The 15957-nt window shown below is 60.5% G+C and overlaps 2 protein-coding genes across 3 annotated transcripts; both read left to right on the top strand.

Moving 5' to 3' along the window:
* Positions 1-7532: 7532 nt before the first annotated feature.
* On the top strand, positions 7533-9995 carry CYSRT1 (cysteine rich tail 1). Of its 2 annotated transcripts, none has more exons than XM_064677265.1 (2): positions 7533-7717; positions 8279-9995. In XM_064677265.1, the coding sequence occupies exons 1-2, from the start codon at positions 7548-7550 to the stop codon at positions 8709-8711; spliced, it is 603 nt and encodes a 200-aa protein (XP_064533335.1). In that variant the 5' UTR covers positions 7533-7547; the 3' UTR covers positions 8712-9995. The 2 variants fall into 2 exon arrangements, with proteins under 2 accessions (XP_064533335.1, XP_064533336.1); XM_064677266.1 differs by having other exon boundaries at positions 7639-7721.
* A 4719-nt stretch (positions 9996-14714) lies between these two features.
* RNF224 (ring finger protein 224) lies at positions 14715-15309 on the top strand. The gene has a single exon (XM_064676452.1). It carries the CDS (start codon positions 14715-14717, stop codon positions 15219-15221), a length of 507 nt encoding a protein of 168 aa, XP_064532522.1. The 3' UTR covers positions 15222-15309.
* The last annotated feature ends 648 nt before the right edge of the window (positions 15310-15957 follow it).

Here is a 15957-nt window from a genome sequence, read left to right as displayed (position 1 = left end):
GATGCCAGTGGCACAGGGCTGGCACCTCGGGAGCTGCAGGGCTGGGCATAGCTTTCTCATTCTCCTCCAGCACCAAAGAGTTTTGAAGAGAGCCCTGAGACACAGCACGGGCCACAAACACCTGGATTCTGCACAGCCAGACTCTTTCCCATCAGGGAAGCTGGAAGGCACTGCCCCAGTGCCCACACCCCCCAGCCAGAGGTGGCCCCTTCCGGACAGCAGTGCTGCTGCCCGGTGGAGCAGGAGGGCCGAGGGTCCACGGTGCAGCTGGGGAGCAAGGAGAGGGCACAGCTAATTGGGATAATTGCTAAAGCAGGCAAGGAGCGAGTGGGGAGGGAGGAGGTGAACAAGGAGCCGTTGTGCACAGGCGGCACAGGCACGCGGCCTCGGCACCAGCCGGCAGCGAGAGCCAAACAAACGGGGACTGTTTGGAGCGAGGGAGGGCAAGCAGACGGCAGGACAGAAACCAGACCTCCACTGGGAGAGAGCCGGAGCCAAGGGCTTAGCTGGGAGCTGGGTGCTGCACAGGGTCTGCCTGCTCCCCCTGTGGAGAGCATTGCCAGACTGCCACGGCAAAGCCTTTACTGGGGCAGGATGATGCCATCATCAATCCATCCCTGGGGCACAGGACAAGTGAGAGGATGGCAAAGTGCTGGGGATGCTCCAGGCCAGGAGATGAGTGACAGCTCTTCTGCTACAGCCATCCCCTGGACTGGAAATTTTGAATCACAGAAATATGGCAGGAAGTCAGCTCCTTGTCCTAAAAAAGCCATCGGCAGGTGAAGTTGCTGCAAAAGTCTCCATGTGGTTGGGGCACAGCGGAAGCTGCGGCAACGCCCGCACGGCTGTTCACAGAGGAAGAGAAGCAGAGACTGCAGGAGCTGCCGAGGGTGGGAACCAGCAGCTGCCCCCGCCTCGGCACGGCTGCTCCCTCCGCAGGAAGGAGGTGACATTTGAGGAGGAAAAACCGTGGCCGTGTACGTGAGCTGCCCAACCCTGTGTCCCCAGCTGGAGCTCTTACAGCCCGTTCTCCAGGTGTCTGCGAGTGAGTGTTTAGCTTTGGAAGACATCCCGGGCTGTTTGCTGCTGCCTGGCTCTGTGTGGGGAGCTGCAGGTTATGACCCAGGGACGCAAATCCCACAGCATCGACCTGCCGTGGCACTGGGCTGAGGATGGCAATGGATGAATTGCCCTTCCTAAAATCCCTGTGAGGCAGCACAAGGCCGCCCCACGGCCCCTCTCCCTGTGGCACACTGTGGGTGAGGATGCACAAGCACCCAGAGGGATATCTCCATGCTGGCCAGAGGCTCTGCTGGAGCTGGAATTTTGCATATGGGTAGGACAGAGCTGGGGAGAAGGTTTTGGCACTCGAGGATGGTGCCAACCAAAGTGCCTGGCTCAGCGCTTGCCTGCTGCTTCCTTGCATATTGAGCAGCAGCTCCGTGCAGGGGCAGCAACTGGCTCCTAATCCAAAGCCCATTGGGAACAGCCCACCCTCAGCCCCAAAGCACTCGGCAGCTGGGAGGAGACGGGAAGGACTTGCTCCAGGCCAGGAAATCCTTGCTTTCTCCTCCAGTCGGGCCGCAGTGGGCAGCCACAATGCACGTTTCCCTCGCGCCGCTGCCAAGCCCTGGTGTGACCCGGGGGTGGCTGAGCCGGGAGCCGCAGGGGAGAGCAACGGAGCGTGACTGCGGGAGGGCGATAAGGAAACCGGCTCCTCTGCCGGTTCCTGCGGCTGCAGAGCCCGGGGAGAGGCAGGCAGCAGGCCAGGCACCGGCTGACTCCTGAAATGCTGGTATGGCCATGGCAGCCTGGACACTAGGTTATGTATCCAACTCCTTATCCTCGGGGCACACAGCATTTCCCTGCCGAGGGTGGGCATGAAGCTAGAAAGGCTTTGGGCTCCACAGCTCGAGCATCCCCGTGTGGGTGCCTGACACTGTGCTCGGAGCAGCCTCGACACACCGAGTACTCTGAAGGTGCCTCTGCACCGTCCTCACCCCCCGCGGGCACCAGGCAGGCGGTGGGTGCCCAACACCCATACGTGCCACATGTGCACATGTGCCCCTGCACAGCACACCCCGTGTCCTCACGGTGCTCCTGGTGTCCCTGTCCCCACTCAGAGCCTGCAGGGTGGCTGATATGTCACATCGGGAGAGCACAGCATGAGCAGGATGGAGTGGGCAGCGGATCCTGTTGGATCTGGGTTGCTGGCAGCCCTTTCAGGGTTGTGCTCTGTCTGCAGGGTGAACACCAGAGCCTCGGGAGGGTTTTGCAGAGAAGCCTGTGCTGCCCCTCAGTACTGAGCTGAACACCAGGAGTTGGTACTGAGAGCAGGATCGGGCCTGCTGCAGGATGGGTGCAGGCTCCAGGGCCCCGGTGTGTGCACCCATGTGCTGACACAAGTGACGGGGCACATCCTGGTCCTGCAGGCAATCCCTCCTATGAGCAGCTTTGGCAGGTCGCTTCCAGACTCCATTTTGGCTTCAAAAGCTGCTGCTGTCCTTTGGGACACCTGGCTTTCCCTGAGAGGAAACCAAGCTATGAAAACTCATTGCATGCCATGGGTAGACATGGAGACAGCAGGGTAGGGACTCTGAGCATGGGATGCTGAGCACAGGCCTGGGGACACCAGCTGAATTCTATGCTGGGGTTTCCCACCCTGGGGTGCTGGTGAGGGGCTGTGCTGCTGAGGGGCACAGAGCACCAATGCCTGCAGCTTCCATGAGCCCTCAGCCCCTGGCAGATCTGTCCCTGGGTGCTGCTCTCTGCTCCCTACATCAGATGTGCACCAGCAGGGTCCCCTCCATGGCAGCCTTGTGCCCACAGCCCCCAGAGCCTTCTCCCCACTTGCTGGGTGTCCAGCTGAGCCCTTGTGCTGGTGACACCCATCCTTGAGATTCCCCTTAGGGATGCTCACCCCACTGATGTCTCCTGCCCCCTGGGCCACCCCATGGTCCTTCCTTCTATACTCCCTGGCCTTGCTCTGCTCCTTAATGAAGAGGCAGTCAAGAATTAAAACAAATGCCTTGAAGAAAACCTCTCACAGCTGCTTTCCACTGAGAGAGACTTGTGGTGTCCCAGAGGTGATCATCCTACATGTGTTCCACACAGCCCAAATTTGGGGTTTGTCTTCCCATCATTGCACTGTCCCAACCCACCCCCGCGTCCTTTCCACACACCGGCCACCCCCGGGATCTCCTGAGCTTCAGCGAAGTCTTCAGCCCCCCAGGGTTTGCTGAGCAGCCTCCATCTGCGTGGAGGGCTCACCGAGCTGCCCCCCAGCTGGCGGCAAATCCTTTCCCTCCAGGAAGCGTCATCCTGCATCATCCCCTGTTACTGACGGGCTGCAAAGAGCATCACCACCCTCATGTGCCGGCGCCACGGCACTGCAGCTCCCACGAGCCCCTGGGAAATATTTACCAAACGCGACCTGTCCGCGAGTTTTTTGTTCCTGGTGACTGCGAGAGCCCTGGGAGGAGCTGGAACTGGGGAAGCTCCACCGCCGGGATGCCACACATACCTGTCCCCAGCAGAAGAATGCCCGGGAGCAGAATGCACTTTGTCGTTTGTTTGGTTTTGAGTTGTTTTTTTTTTAACAATGTCCCTTTTGCTGTGCATGAAACACCAGTGAGCTGAGACATCCCATGGGATCCCTGCAGTTACTGGTATCCTGGAAAAACTCCCAACAGCTTGTGCTGGGTCACACAGGGTCGGGGGCTGTGGGTCCCCTGCTGTGGCACAGCTGAAGGATCTGTGACTTTAATGGATGACTATTGAGGAATTGCTGAGGCAGCCTTTCCTCCTGGCTGCACATCCAATGGTTGGGGGTGCTTCTACCCCTGAGTACCTGCAGCCCACACTGGGAATCCAGGTCCTGGCCCCCTCCACAGGGCTGCCCCTTCATTTTTGGGCTTCAAGTGAGCTCATGGGTCAGTCAGAAAAAAAAAAAAGGAAAACAAAGGTTGACTTTTTTCCTCTTTCTCCTGGTTTTCCCAGGCTCCTCCTCAAATCACCAGGATTGCCACCTGGGCTGCATGGAGCCCAAGCACATTCCTCTGGAAGCAGCATCTCTGAGAACATCCCTCTCCATCATATCTCTGGGGTGGGCATTGAGCATTGTTTTTTTCTCTGTATTTTCCTTTCCCCCCACAAACTATTGCAGGAAATCAGGCTGATTTTAGGCAACAAAGAGCCTCACAATAGTTCAGCTCCTCCATTTACTCAAGGAGAGCACAGCTCTGAAGCACCTGCCAGCTCCCAGCTTGGTGAATCCCATGTGGGACAACTCCAAACCAGCAGCCTGAACCTCAGTGCAACTTTTCTGACCTGAGGATCCTCCATCATCTCCAAACCCTCCAAGGATCCACATGAGACTGCTGGATGTCGTTCTTGGAGATCAGTTTGGAGAATTTCTTGCCAAGAAATGAAATGTTTGAACTTCAGGCTCCAGATTAGGGGTTGCTACTCCTGTCTGGTGATAACTCTGTTCTGCTGGGGCTGCACTGCTGCAGATCTGCCCCATCACCAGCACTGGACAGACACCGAACAACTCTGCTGTGCCTGATCTTCTCTACATGGCTCTCTCAGTATGGAGAGACAAGGAGCAAGGAATGATGCTTTTCAGTGCTGAAAAGGACAGGTTTTGGCTTTCACCACTGAATCGCCCTCCTGGGGAATAACATTATATTTAAAGGACTTATTTACCTCAACTTGGGGGACTGGAGCACTCCTGGAGAGGGGGCTGAGGCACATCATCCCCCACCAGTGGGGATGTGAGCTCTGAGCCACCTCCCGCCCGCAGGACTGTCCATCCTGTCCACCCAGGGGACAATGAGGTGATCTCGAGAGCCCTGGAGCCCAGAGTTGTATGGATTCAGGTCTGCCTGATGCTGCAATGCTCTACAAATGCAAGGGATGGTGATGGCCACAGCTCTTGGGGCATTGGCAGAAAAGCCAGGACATCCAGTCCCAGCATCTCAACCTCCCTGAGTGTGTTTGCTGGCCACAACCACCTCCTCTCTCCAGCTTCTGTTACAGACAAACCCACACTCACTTGTGGAGGAGGAACCCCAGTGAGGCCTCCTGCCCCACACATGAGAGAGGCTGGGCTGGATGTGTCCCCTGTCTGACAGCAGCACCTAAATGACTGGTGCCAATGACCCAAGTGGCCAGGGTCCCTTCTCCAGGTGCCGTGGTGGCCACTTTGGCCTGGCAGGGACCTTATAGGGTCCACAGATGATGCAGCCACTCCTGTTCCCTTTCCTTGCCAGAGGTCTGGGGTTAACCCATCCCCACCAGCGGGGCTGTCAGGAGCATTCCAGGAATGGCACCACTGCGCCCACGGTCAAGAGGAAAGGAGCTATTAAAGCACTGTTGGCACAGGAACATGTTTTCCATCAGGAAATTGAGGCTTGAAATGAGAAGATGGCCAAATCCAGACCAGGAGAGCAGCAGCAGAGACTGGAGGGGCTTTCCCAAGACAAGACTGAGCCAGCCCAGCCGCTGCAGAGCTGGAGCCGGAGCCTGTGAGGAATGAGAGTATCCAGGAGGTGTCTGTGAGATGGGAGCTACTACGGCTGGATGCCGAGAGACACATCACCGGGAGGCAGGCACTTCAGATTACAGCTGACACTCTGCTCCGAGGGGCTGTGTGGGGTCTTCAGCCCCGGGCAGCGCGTGTGGGATGTCCCCACCCAAAAACGCTCCGAGGTTCTAATGCGTTGAGCTTCTCTTTGGAACCTCTTCGGGAGAGGGAAGGCGCTGAGGACGCCGGGTTGCAGGGTCTCAGGGTCCCACCCAGACCTGAGCTGTGCCTGATGTGCAGCCTTGCAGCTCCCTGCAAGCAGAGCCGCTTAGGAACAGAGCTGCGCACGGAAATCTGGGGATGAAAGCCAGAATGAGCAAGTCCTGAGCACTGAGAGGACAGGAAATGTGCTGCTGGAGAGCGCCACAGCGACATCCCCCGAGCGAGCAGGGACACGCCGGGCACGGACAGGCAGGGCGGGCTGGGGTTACGGCAGGACTCCTGGGTGGAGGATATCTCTTTTTCTACGCCTGTTTAGCCAAACAGACGAGTTTTTCTCTGGAGGCAGCAGTGAGATCCAGTAAAGGGATAGGGGCTGCTGCTGGATCTCCTCCAGGGGACCCTGTGGGGGCAGAGAAGCCCTGAGGTGTCTGTGCAGAAGTTCTGCAGCTTTCAAACCCAAGAGCTGTGTGCTGTGATGATGATTTTCCCTTTGCAAAGTGCTGTGGGAAGCGTAATTCAATCCCAGGAGGATTCAGCTGCAATTTGGGGCATCCTCTGCCCAGCACCCATCCCCAGGCTGTCCAGGAGGATGTTGTCCTGGCATCCCTGATGCTCCTGGAAGGGACAGGGTTCTGCACAAAACTGCCTGTGGGAAGATGTTGGGGCTCTGCACAAGCCAGTTTGGGGGATGTGGTGGTGGGAAGAGTGACAGTGCAGAGTCAGACAGAAGTGTCACATGGCAGGGACAGGGTGGAGTAGGGTGGAGGGTGCTGAAACTTTGCATCTTTTCTCATGCAGCACTTGTGGTCCCAGGAACTGGTACATGTGCCAACATCCCCCTCTTTGCCCCAGCACCAGCTGTGTCCCTCCCTCCATCCAGCTCCATGTGTGTCACCTTGCAATGGCGCCCTGGGGGCAGGCACAGGGTGATCCCCAAAACCTGTCCTGGAAAAGGCTGTGTTGGTGGGCACATGGTCACACCACAGCCAAGATCCACTGGAGGGATGAGGACCCCAGTGGAGACCTGGCATTGGGGAGCTCAGGGCTGGAGAGGTCAGACACAACCAGGAAGGGTGTGGGACCACTGGGCTGCAGGGGCCTGGATGCCTATGGGGACAAGCAGAGCCTGACAGGGAGTCTGGGGGCTTCAGAGGGTGCAGTAGGTGCAGGTGCCTGGTGTCCCCTGCCCAGTGCTCAGGACCTGTGTGTGCATGGTGCTCAGTGCCCTCTGCCCAGTGCCTGGTGTTTGGGGTTTGCTGGTTCCTACAGACCCCTGATGTGCAGTGCCTCCCCTTCCATCCCTGCCTGCTGCCCAGCACCAGTGTGGTGCCAGTGCTGGAGCTCAGTGCCCAGCACATGGCACACAGTGCTGGTGCCAGGGAACGGTCCTGGTGCCTGTACTGGTGTCAGTGCCCAGTCCTGGCAGTGGTGACGGTGCATGATGGCACTGCCTGCTGTGTGGTGTTCATTGCACACTGCGTGGTGCTGGTGCAAGTGCCCCAAACCAGTTCTATGCTGGTGCTGGTATTCACTGCCTGGTGCCAGTGCCCAGTGCCTGGTACCAGTGACTAGTGCTGGTGCTTGGTGCACAACGCTCAGTACTGGTGGCCTTGTCTGGTGCCCAGTGCCTCTGTCCAGTGTCCAACTCCCATTATCCAGTGCCCAGTGCCCCCTGACCAATGTCCCTGTCCAGTACCCAGTGTCCAGTGCCTGGTACTGGTGCCCAGATCCTTGTGGCCCTTGCTCAGTGTGTAGTTTCGGTGTGGGCCGGGCTGGTGGGTGGGTGCTGGGGCGGGGGATGCCAGTGGGTGGGTGTCGGTCGCTCGGCTCTGGGTGTTGGGTGACGGTCGCTCGGGGCCGCTCTGTCTGTCTGTCTGTCTGTCGGTCGGGGCGGCGCCGCTCGGGGCGGTCCGTGCAGGAGGAAGCGCAGCCGGGGCAGAGCGGCCCCGCAGCGGCCGGAGCCGCGCGGTCGGTGAGTGCCGGGGGCGAGCGCTGCCCTCACTCTGCCTGTTCCCCCTTCCCCTGCCTGCCCCCCTTCTTCCCCTGCCCCCGTCCCGCCGCAGTTCCCCATCTCCCCCCGCCTGTCGCGTCCCCAGCTCCACTCTCTACTCCCCCTGTCCTGTCCCCTCTTTCTTCCCTCTCTGTCTCTCCACCCTCCTGCACCCCCTTTCTCCTCTCTCCTCGCTCCACCTCTGAGACCTGTCTCCGCCCCCCCGCCCCAAGTTCGTACCCCACCCCACTGCCCTACCTGCACACTGTCTCCCACCCAGCACCCCCTTCTGCCCCCCAGCACCCTGCTCACCCCCTTGGCTCCCTGCTCCACCCTCTCCTGCCTCCTCTCTCAGCTTTTCCAACAGGGCCACTTGGCCCAAGTGCTGCATGTCAGGGTCCTCTGGGGCTGGGGAGGAGGGGGGAGCAGGGTCTGCACCCCAACCATTGAGGTCTGCTAGGGGTCCCTTCTGCGTGATGTGAGAACAACCTCAGCAGTGACGCCCCACACCCTGGGTTAACAGAGTCTCTGCCTCGCAGGAGGTGGGCAGTGCCAGACAGGTCGTGTGTGCTGATGAGGAGCAGGGAGATGGATCGAGGCATCAGCCTGGAGAACCCCTATGCCAGTGTCAACATTCCACGGGAGCAGTTCCAGCAAAGCTTTATCACTCGTTACCTGAAGGATGAGCCCACCGTCATTGCCAACCCCGCAGCAGTGCCCGCCTATGGCATGGAGGAGAAGGCAGACTCTGCTAATGGCTGGAACAGCCCAACCATCTCCACAGATAAGTCCTGGTCCCGTCCCTACAACCCCTATGCCAGCCTGAGGATGCCCAATGGTGAATCGTCTGCCTCCTTCTACACCGTCACCCTGGACAAGCCCCCCAGGGCTCAGGAGCAGGGGGCTGGCAGGCGATGTGGCTGCTGCAGGTGGTGCCCCTGCTGCCCAAAGTGCTGCTGTGTCATCTCCTAAGGGCCTTCCCTGCACCCGTGGGTCATGCCGACCATGGGATGAGGCCTGGTGATCCCACGGGGACAAGGCTGCTGGCCTGGGCACCCCAGGGAGCTGCCCCTGGCACCTGGCAGAGCTGGCAGCTGGGACCTGGCACTGGTTGGATTCTGACATTGCTTTTCACCTGTGAGCTCTTCAGCCAGATAATCTGGTGATGTGCACCTGCCAGGTCCTGAGAGCCCAGTGTGGGGCCCAAGAGCCCTGGGGATGATGTGTGCCAGGGCAGACGCCACCAAGAAGTGCCTGCACTGGGGACGGGGCAGAACTTTGAGCCTGTAATCCTGTACGCTGCCCCTGCCAGTCTCCCCAGGCTGGGAAATCTCCACATCTGGGAAGGTGCAGGCACTGCCTGCATGCCAATGGATAGGTTTGGATAATGGTAGTCCTGTGTGCATGGCAGAGGAGAACATCATGACTACCTTGGAGCAGTGGAAAGAAGCCAGGGACATGCCTCCAGCTGCTATGGGGACCCACCTCCCCAGAACTGAGTCATTCCCCGAACACTCAGAATCATGGGGATGCTACAGCACCCTGTGCCAAGCTCCAGCTCCAGCTCCAGCTGGGTCCTGCTCCTCCTCGTCACACTACCCCGGGACAGAGGGAAGGAGGCAGGAAGGACAGGCAGCTAAAGCATGGCAGAGTGCCAGGCCACGTCCCAGGGCAGCACCAAGTAGCACAGCATGGATGTGAGCATTAACATCCCAGTGCTGGGAAGCCCCCAGCCCCATTCGGTTCCTCCTGTCAGGCTTAAGGGCACTGGACACAACTGCCCACACCATCTCCATCCCAGAGCACTGGGACTGGCTCCAGTGCAGAGGGCTAGCCCAGATCCAGCAGCAGGGTGGCACTGGGGGGCACCTTGCTGGTGGTGCAGATCCCCAGCTTTTGCCTTCTGCAGCCCCCTGGACACGGTGAAAGGCGAACGAGAAACCGTCTGGCTCTTCACAACATCCTGGGGCGGCTCCAGGCTGGGAGTCATCTGGGTCTGGCACCATCGACCTGGAACAAGCCTGCCATTGTGCTGACGTCCCGCCATGGTGTTGACGTCCCTCCGTGGTGCTGGAATCCCTCCGTGGTGTTGGCATCCCAAGGGGAGTGGCGCTGCCAGGCAGCAGCAGCACAAGCACAGCAGCTGCTGCAGAACTGCCTGGTCTGCGGGAGCAGGGGCTTGGGAAGGGTGCCTGTGTTAGCAGATGACTTCAGGGTGCTGCAAATAAAGTTACAGTCATCTCCTCCCCTGGCAAAGTGTGCCTCTTCCCTCCACCCTGCGTTTTCCGGGATTCCCGTGTTACTTCTTGCTTATCCTGGCAGGCTGTGTCAGGGCAGTGCAAAAGCCTCCAAACCAGGCTTAACTGTTGCATTGCTGACTCGTGGCAATGGCAGTGTCAGGCTGAGCTCTTTGGCTGGCTGCCACCCTGCTGCCAGCTGAGATCCAACACTGCTCAGGTACAGCCTGCTCCTGCCCACCTAGAGACACTGGCTGGTGCTCAGTCCAGCCCTGCTAAGCTGGATGGTTGTCCTGTATTTTGGAAAGAGTGCAGGAGTCTGGGAGGGACTGGGGAAGGGGTAAGTTCCTGGCTGGGGCAGCTAGGTGGGCTTTGGGGCACTGCTCTGGCTGGCTGTGACCCCGTGGGAGTCCATTAACACTGGGAGCCCCCCACTGCTTGGAACTCACCACTACTTGGAGTCCACCTCCACTGAGATCCCACTAGCACTGGGATCCCACCAGCACTGGGAGCCCAGCACAGGCAGGAGCACACCACTGCCTGGAAGCCCACTAACCCTGAAATCCCACCGCTGTGGGATATGCTGGGCTGGGGTGGCAGTGGCTTGGCAGAGGTTTGGCCCTGCCAGTTTGCCCCCTGCCCTGGCAGCCCTGCTTGGCCCAGGTCCCACTCCGGCGTGTGGCCGGGGGGGTTGTGGTTCGCAGGTGGAGGCTGGCAGGGACACGGCCCCGCGGTGCCAGCCCTGCACAAGGAGCTCTCTTGTTCACCCTGCCCAGAGCGCGGCAGTGCTGGCTCGGGGACGGGCAGATCCACCCCTTGTTTGCTTTCGTGTCCCCGCCGCCAGCCCTGCCCGGCTCTGGAGCCCACCCGGGCGTGGCTGGGCAGGGGCCACGTCACCGCCGTGGCTCGGCTGAGCCCGCAGAGGCTGCCCGGGGTCCCGGGGCTCTGACGTGCTCAACACGCACGGTCTGGGGAGCGAAAACTGTCCCCGAGGGGTGCTGGGCTCCTTGGGCAGAGCCCCGGGGCTGAGGGGCTGCTGTGGGCAGGGGGGCAGAGGGGTGAGGGCCCGGGCAGGGCACTGGCAGGGTGCAGCATCTGCAGTGTGTCATCGCTGCCCTTCGCTCTGCCTAACCCCGGGGCGATGGCAAACACGCCGGGAGAGGCCGGGCAGAGCCTGCCAGACAGCCGGGCAATGATTAAACTGGAGGCAGCAGGAAAGCCGGGGGGGTGAGCAGGGGAGGGGCTGCTGTCCCAGACCTCGGCAGGGCTCTGGGTGACCCGGGCAGCTGCGTGCAGAGTCCCAGGGGTGTTCCCTGGGTGCGTTTTTTCTTTGAAAGGTGCTCGGGGTGCGGAGGGTTTAGCTGGGCGATCGCCACCTTCCACCTCTGGAGCGTGGGTGGTGGTGCAGGGCTCTGGCTCACCTGGATCTCACCTTTGCTCTCCCTCAGGGTGCCGCTCCTCACCCCGCGGTGCCGAAGGTCCCTGCAGCGCTCGGGGTTGAGGTCTGGGAACAGGAAAAGACCTTTCCCACCCATGGGTGTCGCTGCTGATTGCAGATCTGCCTTCCCCGAGGGGAGACCTTATCGCTCCCTACAGCTCCCTGAAAAGAGGTTGTACTGGGGTGGGGGTCGGTCTCTTCTCTCGGGTAACAAGTGACGAGCGAGCAAAGATAACCTCAAGTTTTGCCAGGGGAGGTTTAGATTGGATATTAGGAAAAAAATAAATCATGGAAGGAGTTGTAAAGCATTGGAACAGGCTGCCCAGGGAAGTGGTGGAGTCACCATCCCTGGAAATGTTCAAAAAATGTGTGGATGTGGTACATGGGGACATGGTTCAATGGTTAACATGGTGGTGGTGTAGGGTTGATGTTTGGATTCAATGATCTTAAAGGTCTTTTCCAGCCTTAACGATTCCATGATTGCCTGTGCCTGGATCCAGGTGCTTTGGCAGGGTTCATGGTGCCCTCAGTGCCAGCATGGCAGATGCACAGCCCATGTCACCAAGGGCTCCCTGTGGGGTGCAGCAATGGGCAGGAGTGGCCAAGGGCAGCTGGGCACAGCCCCTCGGTGGGTCACAGCTCTGCTGGCACCGGGGAGGGGACAGGAGGGCTGATGGGCAGGGGACAGGCAGAGGCTGGAGAGGGGCAGGAGGGCAGGTAAGATATGTATGTGTGTGTGTGTGAGAGAGAGAGGCAGCCAGAGGGGTCACTACCTCTGAGCAGTGCCAGCAGTCCCACTTGTGCACTGAGCCAAACCCACCCCTCTCACCCTTTTTGGGCAGGGCTTCCTGTGGCCTAAGGGACTGACACATGCCTGTGCCATCCCTGTCCCTGCAGCAGGTGAGCCACCCCCTCACTGTGCTTCAAGTGGGTCAGAGACTGCCTGCCAGCTTTGGGACATGCCTGGACGTACCCAGCATGTCCCCGGGCCCATGGCCATGGAGGCAGCATGCTGTGCCCATTGGGAGCCAGCTCTGTCCTGGCTGTTAGCACCAAGGGGCTGCCAACCCCTGCAGGCAGGCAGGGGGGTACCCTGAGATGCCAGGGCACAGTGGCAATACCACACAGATGGTTCCTGACCCTCCCAGGGCAGATGGCTCTTGCCCCCACCTCGGCCCGTGGGTTTGGCCAAAACTGAGGTCCCTGGCACAGCCCTGTCCCAAGCTGGCCCTGCTGTCCTGTGCCTGCCACCAGCCTGGCAAGGGGAAGGCAAAGTCTTGCTATGGGATGCCACCCTCATTCCTGGGGATCTGTGGGCACATGCACACCATGTGCACTGCCTGGGGAAGCCTGTGATAGAGGATGGATCAGGATCAGGACATGTGCCCCAAAAGGTGCTGTGCTGCCAGTGCTGGTGCTTCGCTCCCAGGCACTGGGGACAGTCTTTCTGCAGAGCCCAGCGATCCTGTGGGGCTCTCAGTTTCCAAACCCCCCAATTCTTTCTCCAGGGAGTGCTGGAAATGTGGCCCAAGGGCTGCTGAGATGTTTGGTGAGGAGGCTGCCTGTCTCCCTGCCTGCACCACTGCCTGTTTGTGCCTGCAGTGGGAACTGCTGCCCTCTCCTGCTCCCATGCAGGAATGCTGTCAGGTGTCCTGGCAGTCCTGCTCTGCCTCCAGGATAGGCTTTTCTCCTCCAGGATCCTGTGCCTAGGATCTGCCTCACTACCACCCTCTCTATTTCCAATCTGGAGCACCCTCTGTGCTGAGGCTGGAGCCGCTGGACCCCTGGGCAGGGGAGCTGGCAGTTGTGGGGACAGTCTGCCACCTCCCTGGTGCTGCTGCCTCCTCTGGGTCATGCAGGTGTCCCAGGGGAGTGCTGGGCTCCCCCAGCCTGGTGATGACCATCAGTAACTCACCCCCAGCGCCAGACCCTGCAGCTCCAGCTGGGACAGCAGAGGCAGGTCATGGACATGTCACCCCCAGGCACCGGAGGAGGAGCACCACCCCATGTGTGGGCACTTCCAGCTCAGAGCAGGCTGGAGCCTCAGTGTCCCTGTGCCAGCCCCAGCCCTGCCACCCCTGCCAGCCTGGAGCCTCGCCATGCCCTCCCAGCCCGGTCACTGCTGTCCCCACAGTCCTCATCACCTGGGCATGTGTGGGCTGGAGTGCGATGGGGTGTCTCTACTGGCTAACATCTGCCAACATCTGTTCCTGGCCAGGAGGGGTGGCCCAGGATGTGGAAGGCTCCGTTGCTGCTGCCCAAATCCAGCCGACGCCCAAGCCCTCTGCCCACAGTGAAGCCCAGAGCTCCCTGGCCTCACAGGGATGGTTCCCTCTGCTAGTGAAGCACAGATGGACAGTTAACGCCCACTCCTGGGGCTTACATTTCAGAGGTCTTTGTTATCCAGTGTTTGTAACCCAATCTCCCAGGCTTGGCTTCCTGGCAGCAGATCCGATAGCGCCTGTCCCTGAAAGGTGAGCCCCTTCCCACTACCGGCCACCAGCAGCCACGGGGACGTGGCTGGGGAGCTCCTGCAGCTCAGCCCCCTGATGCTCCCCACGGGACTGTCACAGCCCCCGGGGACAGCACAACCCTTCTGCAACCAACTCTGAGGCCCTGGGGAAGCATCTCAATACAGGTAGGGATGGGGAAACTGGGAGAAGGGGAGGATGTGCACCAAAATGGTTGAGGTTGCCCAAAGAGAGGGAACAGGGTCTTGGAGGCCTCTGGGAGAAGTTCATTAATATGCTGGTGGTACCAGACCCCACCTGGATGCTGAGATGAGCTGGAGCCCTCAGCTCCTTCCCACCAGCCCGCATGCCCATCCCCTGCTGCTGACAGCCATGCTGTGGTGGCCTGGCACAGCTCAGGGATGAGGAGGAGCAGGGCTGTGGCACTGCCTGGTCCCCTGAGTGTTGCCTTCCGACCCACTCAACCACCCCACTCCTGCTCCCCCCATGTCTCCTCTGGACGCAGGGTCCAGGCAGGCTGCTGGGGTCTGGCTAGACCATATTCCCCGTGGGCTGGCAGATCTCCCACTGAGGGTGGGAAAACACATCCTCCATGGATGCAAGGACAACCCACTGCAGTGACAGGGTCCTGCTCTTCCAGGCAGGGCTGGCCATGGGACAGGCAGGCAGCAGGCAGGGATGTTGGGCAGAGAGTATGGTGCCTCCCAGGGAACCCCCCCATCTCTCCCACAAGGCGGGTGCACACAGAGGTTATATCCCACCCCTTGACCCCCTCCCCAGCCACGGACGGGTCTGGTGACTCCTCTAAACCCCACCTCCCCCGCCCAGCATGTCCCAGGCCGGCGGCAGCCCCCGGGCAGAGGACGCGGGGCCGTGTGTCGGGACGCACTCGCGCACGCCGAGCCGGGGCAGCCAGCGAGTCGAGTGCATCATCTGCTACTCCTCCTACGACCTGTGTGCGCGGCTGCCGCGGCGGCTCTACTGCGGCCACACCTTCTGCCAGGCCTGCCTGAAGCGCCTCGACGCCGTCACCAACGAGCAGCGCTGGATCCCCTGCCCGCAGTGCCGCCAAAACACGCCCACGCCGCGCGGCGGGGTCACCATGCTCGACCTCGACCTGGCCACCTTCCTCGCCGTCAAGGCTGACAAAGAGCATCCCCGCGCGGCCGGCAGGTCCCAGCCCGACTCGCCCACCAAGGGCTCGTGCAAGGAGAAGGCGGTGACCCAGCAGCCGGCGGGGCTGTGCCAAGACGCGGTGCCTCCGGCGCTGTTCCCCCGCCGCGGCTGCTGCCGGCTGTGCCTGTGCTGCGGGGTGACCGCAGCCTTCGATAGCTGAGCCCCAGGAGGGGCCTGCCGGCGGTGCGTGGGCAGCTGAGCTCCCGGGGTGCAGCCCGGGACCATTTCTGGGCACCCTACGCCATGCCTCAGACCCCCGTGTGGACATAGCAGTGGGGCTGTGCTGGCTCCCTTCAGCCCGTCCTGTCAGGATTTGGAGTGCATCAGGGGGGACGAGGATGCTTCCATCCCCTCATCCTGACCACCTGACAACTCAGAAATCTGGTCCAGTCATGGACATTCCCTGGTCCCTGAGCGAGGACTGGCTCGTGCTCCATTTCTCCGTGCACGTGGCTCTGCAGCAGGGACAGCAGCGCTGGGCATCCCCCAGGCAGGCACATGGAGCCTGGCACAGCGATGCTGTGGGGAGCACGTCCAGCACCCTGAAAGCTCCACACCTATTAAAGACACTCTGTTGGCCCTGCTGGGCTGCATGTCTTGGTCATATTTGTCAGTAAGCCTGGGATTAGGCCGGGGCAAACCCTGCCTGTGGCGGGTGTGGGGAGAAGTGCCCTGCTCTGCCGGATTGCTGTCCTGTAAGTGTTTGCTCTGCTGGCAATTTGCATAAGAAATTTTGGCGTTACGGTAGCTGAAAGGTTGAAATTGAGGATGACAGAGTTGTTAGGAAGCTGCAACACGTTGCTTCAGCTACTTTGCTCTGGTGTAGGAGTAGAGCTGAGCTCACAGGAGCTCCTGCTTGGCCTCATGCTCTGTGGCCAGATTTGGCTTTTCCTGCC

The sequence above is a fragment of the Pseudopipra pipra genome, chromosome 20, assembly GCF_036250125.1.
Source record: "Pseudopipra pipra isolate bDixPip1 chromosome 20, bDixPip1.hap1, whole genome shotgun sequence".
Lineage (NCBI taxonomy): Eukaryota > Metazoa > Chordata > Aves > Passeriformes > Pipridae > Pseudopipra > Pseudopipra pipra.
The sequence above is the reverse complement of the archived record's forward strand: the minus strand, read 5'-3'. Positions and strand labels throughout refer to the sequence as shown.

Coding starts and splice junctions, on each gene's coding strand:
- CYSRT1 (XM_064677265.1), top strand. CDS start 7,548: ATGCCAGTGGGTGGGTGTCGGTCGCTCGGCTCTGGGTGTTGGGTGACG. Junction 7,718..8,278: donor GCAGCGGCCGGAGCCGCGCG/GTCGGTGAGTGC, acceptor TCTGCCTCGCAG/GAGGTGGGCAGTGCCAGACA.
- RNF224 (XM_064676452.1), top strand. CDS start 14,715: ATGTCCCAGGCCGGCGGCAGCCCCCGGGCAGAGGACGCGGGGCCGTGT.